The sequence below is a fragment of the Sciurus vulgaris genome (genome assembly GCF_902686455.1).
Source record: "Sciurus vulgaris genome assembly, chromosome: X".
NCBI lineage: Eukaryota > Metazoa > Chordata > Mammalia > Rodentia > Sciuridae > Sciurus > Sciurus vulgaris.
In genome coordinates, this window is record NC_136471.1 from 47937302 (window position 1) to 47950365 (window position 13064).

Sequence of the window (13064 nt, forward strand, 5' to 3'; positions counted from 1 at the left end):
GTGAAGGAAAGCTTGTTCAAAATGTGTTTCCAGTATTTCCCCCCTCCATAGTAAATGTGGGTCTATTAAGGACACAAATCTGCCCCTCAAAAAAAGAAAGAAACAGGGAGAGGGGAGGAGGGGGGAAGGAGAAGAGGGCAAGAGGAGAAGAAGGAGAAAAGAAAGAAAAGACAATTGACATTCCACTATCTTTCCCTCCTCTACCCACTACCACCCCACAATTGACAATTATCTAGTACAAGATGTCATTTTTCTTTTTAACTGTTATGTATTATACATTTCCATCAATATAAATTAAACCCTAAATATGATTCTAATTAAGACTTTAATTGCTATTCAATTTTTAAAAGAATTTAACCTTTATTTTATTTATTTTTAACGTGGTGCTAAGGATGGAATCCAATGCCTCACATGTGCTTGGCAAGTGCTCTACCACTGAGCTACAACCCCAGCCCTCAACAAATATTCTTGTCAATAATTTTGCATTTATGTCCATTCATGCTGTAATACTTCATGGCAGTTAGAAAACATGTACTATTTGATAATTACTATCACTGACTTCCAGAATGTTGTTACCATGCACACTCCCAAGTATTGGTGTATGGGAGAACCTATTTCAGCATAACCTGATCAACAGTGGATCAAGTGAATCCATTTTGGCCAATCTGGCAGATGAGAAGTGGTAACATGTACTAAATTCAATTTCTTGAATTATAAAGTGGGGTGGAATATATTTTTATATGTTCAGTTCTTTTCTAGTGATTACTTTGCTACATTTTAATGAGACTGCATTTTCTATTCCTAATGTAAACTATTACTTCATTAGAATTAATTTCTAACCAGAAAGTTGCTAACTTGCTACTTTGAAGTTCCATAAAAATCCACTGCTGAAGAGGATCTTTCCCCAAAATAATTATTTTAAGCAATGTCATCAAGAACATATCGAGCTGGCCAGGTGCCTTGGCACACACCCATAATCCCAGTGGCTCAGGAGTCTGAGGCAGGAAGATCATGAGTTCAAAGCCAGCCTCAACAAAAGTGAGGTGTTAAGCAACTCAGTGAGACCCTGTCTCTAAGTAAAATACAAAATAGGGCTGGGGATGTGACTCAGTGATCACAAGTGCTCCTGAGTTCAATCCCTGGTACCAAAAAAAAAAAAAAAAAAGAAAAGAAAAGAGAGAATATACCAAACTGGGCATGGTAGTGCATGCCTGTAATCCCAGTGACCAAGGAGGCTGAGGCAGAAGGGTCATAAGTTTGAGGTCAGCCTCAGCAACTTAGTGAAACCATGTCTCAAAATAAAAAAAATAAAAAAGGATTCAGGATGTGGCTCAGTCGTTAAGCAGCCCTGGGTTTATATCTCTCTTTCCCCTTCCCTTTCCCCATGCCCTGTTTCCTTCCCTTTATTGACCTTTCTGCCATTTTCCCATAGTTATTATTTTTAAAAAAATAATTTCTTATGGATGTGTAAGATGGGGAGATTCATGGTGATATATTCATATATGTACATAGGAAAATTATGTCAGTACTTGAATAATATGTTAAAGGCCAAGTTTTTGGAGAAAAGTGAGGGAAAGAGAAAAGGTTTTATTTTTCTTCTTACTGAGTCTAATATTTAGCCCTGCAGTGAGAGTAGTGACGTCCAATAGGAAAGGTCTTCTTTATAAAACCCCTCCAACCACCATCAAAAATTTATCTCCTTCCAACCTTCCCCTAAAGTTGGGAAATTAGGAAATCCAAATCCCTGACAGTTTTATAGAAGTAGCTGTGATTTAGCATTTATCATCATGAGTTTTGGCATACATAAGATATGTGAAGTTGAGCAAACTTCCTGGCTTGTTTATGGTGAAAGACAACCCTTATGGTGAAAGACAATGCTTACAGTGAAATTGTAGTCCACATGAAAACATCTAGACTGGATGGGGATGGGCTGAAGATAATAGGTTACTGTGCTCCACGTCTGAACCCCCAGGACAGCAGGGTGAACATCACCTGACATCCAAACCTCACTTTAGACCCCTGGAATCAGAAACTCAGGCATGGAGTGTAAGTCCCAGCAATCTACTTTGAGGAATCATCCAGGTAATTTATAACACAGGTTAAAGTTTTGAGAAATGGGCAGTATAAAGAAAAGTTGAGGTGCTTCCACTTGTACTCTTCATCTGGCAGTCTCTGTCAACATTTCTACTCTCAGAAGAAGACATTAGAGGAAAATTCACTGTCACCTAAAAGCAGTCATAGGTAATTGTAGTTCCCTTGCATAACCTTGTCCTACATGTGAGTCATGGAAAGCTGCTAAAGAAGGTATCAGGAGCAAATTTTATTTCCAGAAGAGCTGTTTCAAGTTTTATTGTGATTTTAATTCTGACATACCAGTGTAAGAAATCATTCAAAACATGTATATTTACACATCCACAAACACAATTTTGTCCATCAGTAAAACAATTACCTGCCTAGTGCAGCTGTCCAAGGGAAGTGAAAAATTTGCCTCCATGTTTGCTGTGTTGTATAACTACAATTTTTGGGCTTCTTATCACAGTGTGACATCGATTTGCATACCACATAATGCTTTTTTTTTGTGGTGTTCATTTTTAAATGGCAAAGTACCTTCTGTAGGGAAATGACTTGCCCATAAATGATCAGAAGTAAACTAAGGTCCAGATTGCAGAATTCTTGACTCGGCTATAATTAACTGTTGTGTCCTCCAACTTGCCAGGCACTGTGCTAAATGCAAAGCATATTAGGACACATGAGACAAAATACTGTGAAAAGGACAGTCTCGCAAACAGTGATAACTGTGGAAAATATTCTAAGAGGATCCACTTGCTAGGTTGCCAATCCTAACCACTCTTTTCTATTGAACTGTGATTACAAATTTAATTGGCATAGAAAATCTCAAAGCAGAGGAAAACACCTCCAGATCCATGCAGTTTAGTGTGAATGGAGACTACTAGGGACTCCTAGGATGTAGGTGGTGCACATGAACATTCTTGGGGACATAGAGCCACCCCCACAACTCTCATCTCCAGGTTTCCCTCTCCTGTAGCAGGGTCTGCACTGAAAATAGAGTCAAGGAAACTGGGACATATTAATCAGAGGATGAAAGGGATAGTCATAGTCTGAGCACACTGTGTCATAAAGATCTGTCAAGGGGGCTGAGGTGAGGAACTGTGAGAAAAACCACAAAGCCTTGTTTGCATCCGTAAGTAGCACTAGTGGAATATCTGTGTGGTGTAACTATAACTCTAGAGCACTTTTCTTAAAGGACCAAGTGGGAATTCAGACTACTGAGGATTACACAGAAATATGTGGATCTTAGTCACGTTTAGGAGTCCAGCACATCAGCAATGGTGGGGGCCAGTGGAAGGAGCAAAACCCAGAAGGGGAAGGAGTGTCCAATAATTACGGAATTACCCAGAGAAGGGAGACAGAGCAGCAGAGGAATAGAAGAATGTCATTCCATTTGTAGTCAAACGGATTTGTAGTAGGCATACTTTTTGGATCCTTCCCTCAAAATGAAAGCATCTAGAGTGATGGGGCCTTGTATGTGTGGACAGAGGTAGCCAGAATTCAGTCATTACTTCATTTTATTCCCATAGCAACCCTGTAAGGCACACGTTATCTTCATTTGATAGATGGATAGTCTCACTTTAAAGAAATATAACGGTAATAATCACCACGTATGTGCTAATTAATGAGATCCAGAGGTAATGAGATTTATGTCATTAAATTGTATTTAGTTTCAAGTATTTGTAAATTGACTCCATTTGTTTTATAAACTGGCAAATTCCTTCCTTCTTACTTTTTTACCTTAACTTATAAAACATATGTATTCATTTTGAAAATGTAAGGAAAAAACAGATAATAAAGGAAAAAAAGAAAATTAAAAGTGCTCAATAATTATACCAAGTAGCAAAAGCACATTCTGGATAATACTGATATATCACATATATATGAAATATCATATCTTGCATATAGATTTCATATATATTATAAATTATAATATGTGTAAATATGCACGCTTTTAAATGAGAGTATATCTCTAGACTGCTTTTTAAATTGCTTTATTAACTTTACAAGATGTAACAAATCTTTTTTCATGCATGTTCATGACACTCCCCTGCTAACTGAGAAACTTATAGACTAGGTCAAAATGAAATCTCCAAATAGAATATAGAAGAACACCAAAAGGTTCACAATAAAGGGCACAACAAGAAAATACAAGGTTGGAAAGCAGGGGGTTGAGTTATGATTATTAACCTCAAGATTCAAGGCATAAGGCAAAACTCATCATGATGATCATGGTGAGGGGGGTCCCCTATAAGAATACGCAGACTGTACCTCAACTGAAGCTCCCTAATTTTCCTCCTTAGCTCTCTCATCTCCTCCATGAACCTTTCCATATCATCTGCATCTCCATCTATCATATCAATGTTATTACCAAGCCTATTGGGCACATCCTCTCCAAAATCCTGGGCATGTGGAGCCCAAACTCCTCTAATATTTCCTCCAGGCAGCTGGCCTTCACCACCTTCAAATGGGCGAGCTTCTTCCTCATTCTTTACTGGGGCCTGCTCCCCGACTTTGTTTTCCTGGGGGACATTTTCCATGTTGAGGTTTTTCCTGTGTCTTCTTTCTAGGAGATAAAAAGCAAGAAGGACTGAATATATTTTAACAATTCAGAGCTCCATTTGGCTAAGGTTGTTCTGAGATTTCATGCTCCCTCTAATGGGTGCCCCCCCAGCCATGCTTCAAAGCCCATAATTTTCCCTGAAAATTCTTTTACAGGTCACCCACCCCAAAATGTAGGATGGGTGGAAGGAGGGACAGTAGTTCAGAGACCAGGCCTCTGCAAACAGAGGTGTTGATAAGCCCTCCATGGGAGCCCTAGACCTTGCCCCTCTATCCCTTTCCTCACCAGTCACAGACCCACCATTTTGTTCAGATTCTGTTAGGTTTCTCTTGCACTTAGGCAGGGTGGGCTCTAAGTCCACCAGATTCTGTTGATCTCCATACTCCTACACTTAGAGGGCCCCAGGCACCCTCCTACCTATAGATATCAGAAGCTGCCTTTTTCTCAGCAGTCAAATCTGCTGTGTCAAGGGACCTCAAGACCTGCAGAAAGAAATGCAAACAACATTCAGAACTGACTAGTTGATCAAGGGACCCCTATTGGGGACATCAGCTTCGTTTTTTATTTGAGAACTTTCCGAGACAAATCATCTGGTTTCTCCTCCATCCTGTCTCATGGTTTCTTTTCCTGCCCTGTGACCGGCTATACCACCTTCCAAAAGTAGGTTATATAACCAAAGACAATTATTTTCAAGCCATTTTAATATCTTCTTTAAGGTCTCCTATCTCCACTGTCTGGTCCCACCAATCACTAAATTACCATTTCCAGGATGCACATGAACAACTTGTGGAGCAGTAGAGTCAGAAGAGTTTGGTGGTTGGAGATGTAGTTTATTTACAAAAAAAAAAAAATTTCAATCTGTGCATTCATTCTCCTGTCTCCCATAAGACTCACTGCCCACTTTCCAGTTCACCCCACTCCCATGCCCACCATTTTATGCACCAAGATGGACGATGGGTGAAGAGGTGTGTGGGCATTGCAAACCAGGACCCACTGCAGTCTCAGTGATTTCATTCTCAGCCCAAGCAGTGTATATGCTTACACCGACCTGCAGGGACCAGAAACAGTTTCTTGCTCCCGCCTCTATCCTTGGTTCAGAAGCCCGCTCGCAACCACCTTCTCCGCAATAGGGACCTCTTTCACAGTCCTGATTCCTGTCTCTTCTCTGTAGCAACTCCCCTCCCCGGCCCCCGTAGCCCACAATTTCCGGTTCTAAATGTATGAAGGGTGAAGAAAATATCCTGGGAACAAATGTCTGGAACAGTGGCAGGGTCCGCTCTGCCCACCTCCTGGTTGCTGGCTCCCCCACCCTCCTGTGATCCTGCAGAAATCAGGCCCTTTCTACGCGGTACCCTTTCCGGTTTTCCATTTCCCTCAAACAGTGCCTAATAGCCCACCTCCTACAAGATCCTATCTGGTACTCCTTTTCAACCCCGGGACTCTCTAGAGCCCCTCCCCATCCCCCGGACAAGCCCTTCATTTCTTACACCAAATAGGTGAGCTTCAAGGTTGAGACAGAAGCCAGACCTGGATCTGCTCTGGTCACTGCCTTTTTCCACCCCAACTCCAGGCTGCGCCCACCAACCTGCCAGATCAGGGTCAGCTTCTACTACTTTCCTCCTTCTCTGGGCACACTGTTTGCCCGCTTCAGAGAGCACAGCCACAGAAGACTATCAGGACCGCAACTGGGAGGAGAGACTAATCCACCCTGGGTCTGGAAGGGGCCACGTCACTGTGAGCTCAGATTCCCAATTACCATTCACACCTGCAGTGCGGCAGAAGGGTGGGGGTGGGAGCGTGGGCGGAGCGACCTTTCTCCTCATTACTGCCTTATCTACCACAGGCTTTTCTATCCATCTCTCTATTTACATTTCCTATTTAGAAATTCACGAGATGGAAGTGTCATAATATTTTGAAGCGTGCATTCTCCTTGCCCTGATTTCTGTTGCACCTTTAAACGAATATCTTTCTATTCTATACTCACAATTAAAGCCCAGAATTAACCCTAACAGTCTTGTTGGTCTGATTCCAGATTGTAATTCGGTGAGATGGGGTGGAGGGTGGAGGGAAAGTGAAGCTAGGAAGTCTGGAAAATAGGTAGGAAGCGCATACTTTTTTAAATTTTAATTTTCATCTGTTTAATTTGGGGGAGTGTTTCAGGTTTGTTTCTGATCAGCTCAGTGGGAATTCATTTCTTGATGTTATAATTAGACAATACAATTATTTTAAGTTGAAAAAAATAGAAGTCAAGTTGTAAAAACAGAATAACCTGTTTCTGCTGCTGAATCATATTACTATTATGGACCTTCTGGAAGCCATCCCCCTCCCCTCTAAGGACTTTGACACATAAACCTAAATTGATGGTTTCCCTTGTGAAGGGTCCCTGTCTGTAGGTCCTTCCATGAGATGATGCACTGTCTTGTGGGTGGAGTTTCACATCTTGAGAGTCTGTGGCAAACTTTCGGTGTCCGCTGAATTTTATTATTGTAACTTTAGCCTTACCTCTAAAGTAGTGATGTCTTCAAACAATTCATAACAATAATTTGAGGAAGTTAACACTGACAAATATGCATTGAGAAGCTACACAATGTTAAAAAAATATTGTACAAGATAAATATAGAACAAATGAACTAGAAGAGAAAACCAGAATTATCCGGGTTAGTGATGGGAAGCTGGGGTGTATGTCCACAGTCATTTCTTGGTAGATGTTACCCTGTAGAAGGTAAAAGCTCTGGCACTTCGAAACTGTCCTAAACCCAAGATGAGCAACCTCCAAAGGTACCTACAAAAGCCCCCAGCAAAATTAGAAAATTCAGGTAAGATAGACTCAGTTTGATTTCTGCATCCAAGAAATACACTATTCAGATTTTAAATCAGTCCAAATATTTCCCATCAAACAAAGATAATACATATCCATTCAATCCCTTATTTATGGACATTTGAGCTCTTTGTAGTTTTCACTAACAGAGACAATGTGGACTGAATTTCTTTTTGTACATAATTTTGTTAATAATATCAGGGTTTAAAATTCCTCAAACTGTCATTGCCGTTTATGAGTGTGGATACTTATGATTGTCATAGGAGTCAGTCTTGAAAAAATGTTTTCCCAATTTGGTTTCTATGATGTATGACCATGTCTGTTTTCTCATATGTTCACCAGTACTGAGTATTGTTGGATGCTAATGTATTTTAGCCTTTTTTTAGGGGGGATTGAACCCAGGGGTGCTTAATCACTGAGCCACATCCCCAGGCTTTTGATTTTTTTTTTTATTTGAAACAGAGTATCACTAGGTTGTGGAGGCCTTGCTAAATTGCTGAGGCTGGCCTTGAACTTGCAATTCCCCTGCCTCGACCTCTCAGAGTTGCTTGGGTTAAAGGTGTGCACCACCACACCAAGTTATTTATTAATTTCAAAAGACTCTTGCATTTTATTCTTTCTTTCTTTCTTTCTTTCTTTCTTTCTTTCTTTCTTTCTTTCTTTCTTTCTTTCTTTCTTTCTTTTTCTTTCTTTCTTTTTTTTTTTTTTTTAACTCATCAAGGTCACTAGGTAGTGTTTTCTGAACCTGCCTCATGATAACAGACATCTGGGGCTAAGGCTCCCACACTCCTCTGAAGATTTCAGTTTAGTATATTTGGAGTCTGGTCTGAGAAGCTTCATTTAGAAGTTCCTTGATAGAGTTCTTAATACCAGTTAGGGTTGTGAAATCTTGTCATACATTTAATCTTGTCATAAAAATACATGGTAAATTCTCCTATCATTATGTGAGTGGTCTTTTGAAAATTATTATGAAATAATTCCAGAGTAACAGAATGGTTTTGAGAACAAAATTCTCTTACATGCCTTTCACCATATTCCCCAGTTCTTAACATTTTTTTTTTTTTCTCGGTGCTTGGGATTAAACCCAGGGCCTTGTGCTTGTAAGGCAAGCACTCTACAAACTGAGCTACATACCCAGTCCAGTTCTTAATGTTTTATATCAGTCTCTCTTTCCATAGAAGTGCACATTGTTCTTTTTTTTTTTTTTTTTTCCTGACCCATTTGGGAATCAGTTGAAGACTAAATAGACATTTAAAAATATTTGGTACAATTGATTCCATGTAACATTTTATTAATGATTAGTCCTCTTTTTTGTTTTTAGAGATTTCTTACATAAAATTTAAAGAAATATGAATATATAATATATAAAAATAAATGTCTTAGTATGCACTTTTGCTAAATATTCTTTACCCTCATACTAACATAATTTATTCATGCATCAATTTTAATGGAATCATATACTATAAACTCCTCTGCTCTCGTTTTTGTTATTTACTTGAAAACATAGGGTAGTAAAAATATTTTCAGGTCAGTAAACAATTTATATGCTTTTAATTTCTGAAGAGTATTGAAATTATCACAATTTATGTAGCTAATCTCCAATTGATTTATATTGGTTATATACATGTATAGTTTCAATAAATCTATAATGCAAATTACAAAAAGAAAGTTTGTTCATAACCTCACCAACACATAATAATCAATCATATTAATTTATGAAGGATTTATATCATGAAAAATTAGCTAGAATATAGCATTAAAACGTGTTTTTATGTAAAATATGTAGTATACAAACATATATACCCTGTTACACATACATACAGAATTGGTTTTATGTGCTTTAAATATGTGTACATATATACACAACTGCATGCACAAAAACTTTTTCTTACAAATGATATTTTTGAGATTCACCTGTTTCAATTATATATAAATGAATGCCATTTATTTTTATATAAATATGATATTTCATTATATAATTATGTCATAATTCACTTATTTTCCTATTGACGCACATAGATTATTTTCTTATTTTTTTCTATTACAAACATTATTCTGGGGAACATTCTTGTGTGTGGCTTCCTTTGCACCTCCTTCTCTTGAACGTGAAATTTCATTTTTGTTGTATTTGTTAGTATGTTTTTTGGTAAGTGTGATCTGCCAGGATTTCCCAAATCTATCCTTTTAAATTGTGTCAAATTGTTATGTAAATAACACCTACATTCACAAGTTGATTCTCTGGTGGTTTTAATTTAGTAAATGTAGGTTGGGGCATGAGAGTTTATACTTTCAAGAAGTACACCCAGAGGGCTGGGGATATAACTCAGTTGGTAGAGTGCTTTCCTTGCAAGCATCAGTGGCCCTGGGTTCAATCCCCAGCACTGCAAAAGAAAAAAAAAGTACACCCAGGTAATTTATAAGATCAGGTGAGTTTATGATACACTTCATTGGATATTAAAAAAATCAGATCTTTAATTTGATGACTTATTTTCTTTAACCTTTAGCATAGTTCAAATTTATTTTTAAGTATCTTTAATGTCTTTAATTTTTGGCTTTTTTTTTTCTTGGGCAGTGCTGGGAATTTGAACCCAGGGCCTTGTGCTTGCAAGGCAAGCACTCTACCAACTGACCTATATCCCCAGCCCCAATTATTGGCTTTTAAAAATAAAATAATAGATATGTTTAATGTAGAATGTGGATGGGGTTCTCATATATTCTTTCAGAAATTTTATTGTGTATATATTTATCTAAAAGAATATTTTCTTATCTCATGCTAGGATGAATTAATTCTTAAAGTTGTTCTTTTATATATTGGATAGTAAATAGTTTCTAAACAAGGTAGCATTTAAGAACAAAATTGTAGGTTGAAGAAAAAAGTTTCAAATGTAATGCATTTCCCTATTTTCTTTACAAGCACAAAATTTATTTGGTTAAACCCTGTAATTAACACACACACACACACACACACACACACACACACATATTTATTCCTCATTGATCTGTAATTTCTATTCCTTTTTATTTCAATCTCTTTTTAAATTGTTTTTAACTTTAACAACTACATAGTTACTTTCAAAGACGAAATGTGGTCATATAGTTTAATGTGTATTATTGGAAATTATTTTCTATGTGTGTAGTTATGTAAAGGAAAAATTCATTAAATCAGAGAAAAAAATACATGATAAATGAGCTTCTCCTTTAAGGATGGAACAGAATTATGCTTAGCAACAAGATAGTAAGTTTGAAGAAAAATAAAGTTTTAAAGTCACTGTGTTTTCCTAGTCTTCTGTAACAGAAACTATTGTTCATCATTTAACTAACTTTAAAAACATAAATACATTTTGTTTAATGCTAAAATTTTAAAAAATTTTATGGTCAAAAAAGATTGTCTTTTAGTTATGCCAAATGCTTTAAAACATTTGAAGCATTACAAGTCACACAAAAAAGACTTGTTGGAAAATTATCGTTGTTTCAAAGTTTCTATCAGGTAATGTGAAAGATCCCTTTGTTAAGTTTACTAAGATTTTGTGAAAGACAGCATTGTATTCAAATGCTATTAAAACTCAGTTTTTCTTGGTAATATTAATAAGAATAGTTTAAGGTTAATCTTCATTCTTTAATAAAAAAGGAGGTTATTCTAATGACTTTCCTAAATTATAAACACATAACTTTTTTTTGCTTTATTAAATTGTTAAAAAATAACACAAAATATTCAGGCACATATTTTAATTGAACCATATAGTCTTTTCTGAGACTGGCTTTCTTTTAAACTAACAGTATATTTGGACATATTTCCACATTAATAAATATAATAAAATCTGTATTCATTTTCATTGCTGCATAGCAAATTAGCATAATCTTAGAGGCATAAAATAACACAATTTATTTTCTTACAACTTCTATATGTCAGAAAATAGCCACAGCATGCCTGAGTTCTCTGCTTGGAGAACAAAAGACTGTAATCAAGATGTTGCCTCTCTGTATCTTCATCTAGTGGCAAAACAAAACAAACCTTCCAAGCACATTCTTGTTATTGGCAGAATTCAGTTCCCTGAGAAATTAGAACTGAGGTCCCCATCTTCTTGCTAGCCGTCAGTCAAGAACTGCTCTTAGCAACCATGATCTGTTCTCACATTTTGCCCTCACTTCATATTCTTTCGCATTTTTTTATATACTCTTCTACTACCAGCTGGAGAATGCTCCTATTAGTTTGTTCATGTAATTGGGACAAATCCACACATATAATCTCAATATCTTTAGGTCAATTCATTTGGGATTTTAATGCATTTGCAAAACAGATCACAGAAGTAACTTGATTAGTTTTTGAATAACCAGGTATTTGGAAGGTTGTGTTGTGGGGGCATCAGATAATTCTGTCTACTACATTTATCTAGTTTTTTTTTTTTTTTTAATTGAGGTCAAAATTACCAAACATAAAATACAACATTTTAACCATTTTGAAGTACACCATTCAGTGGCATTTTGTACATTCAGTTGTTTGCTCCTTCACCCTTGTCTGATTTCAGAAGGCTTTCATCACTCTAAAAGAAAACCCCGTATCTATTTAGTAATCACTTCCCATTGTTACTTTTCCAAAAAACCTGGCAACCACTAATATGCATTCTGTCTCTGTGAAGTTTCTTATTCTGGATATTTAATATAAATGGAATCATGTAATATCTGACCTTTTGTTTCCAGTTGCTTTTACTTGACATAATGTTTTCAAAGTTCACCTTTGTTTTAACACGTATCAATACTTCATTCCTTGACTAGTACTCCATTCTCTATGAATATCACATCTTGGTCCAATCAACAGCTGATGAATATTTGGGTTGTTTCTACCTTCTAGCTATTTTTGATAATGCTATAAGCGTTGGTATACAAATTATTGTTTAACTTCTGCTTTGTTTAATCTTTTTATAATTATAATTATATGATTAATTATAATACCTAGTGTTAGAATTTGAATCTGAAATGTTTCCCAAAAGCTCATGTGTTGAATGCTTGGTCCCTGATGCAGCAGTGTTCAGAGGAGGGGACTTTGGAAGGTGATTGGATCATGAGGGATCAACCCTTATCAATGCATTGAGCCATTGATGACTTCATACCATAATGGGTTATTGGGAGGTGGCGGAATCTTTAGGAAGTGGGGCCTAGTTGGAGGAAGTAGGTCACTGAAGAAGTACCTTTGAAGGGTATTTATTTTCCTCTACCCTTTCTTCTCCCTCTCTTAGCTTCCTGGACCCCATGAAGTGAGCATCTGTGCATTTCCTGCCATGATGTTCTGCCTCTTCACAGGTCCAGAAACAACTGAGTCCAATAATTATGGACTGAAGTCTCTTAAACTGTGAGCCAAAATAAGTCTTTTCCTCCTTTTAAGTAGTTTTTCACAGCTATTTTGTCACAGCAAAGGAAAGCTGCCTAACACACCTAGGAATGATACTGCTTGGATATATGATAATTCTATGTTGAAGTTATTGAGAAACAATCAAACTCTTCCATGATAGCTCAACCATTTTACATTTTCATCAGCAATATCAGAGGGTTCCAATTATTTCACGAACTTATTATTTTTTAATATGCCATTAGTGTGTGTATGATATATCATTGTAG

The 13064-nt window shown here is 36.9% G+C and overlaps 1 protein-coding gene across 1 annotated transcript; it reads right to left on the reverse strand.

Annotated features, from left to right (window-relative positions):
- Nucleotides 1-3711: 3711 nt before the first annotated feature.
- Nucleotides 3712-4639, reverse strand: BEX5 (brain expressed X-linked 5). The gene has a single exon (XM_079123683.1). The coding sequence runs from the start codon at nucleotides 4608-4610 to the stop codon at nucleotides 4269-4271; it is 342 nt and encodes a 113-aa protein (XP_078979809.1). The 5' UTR covers nucleotides 4611-4639; the 3' UTR covers nucleotides 3712-4268.
- Between the last annotated feature and the right edge of the window lie 8425 nt (nucleotides 4640-13064).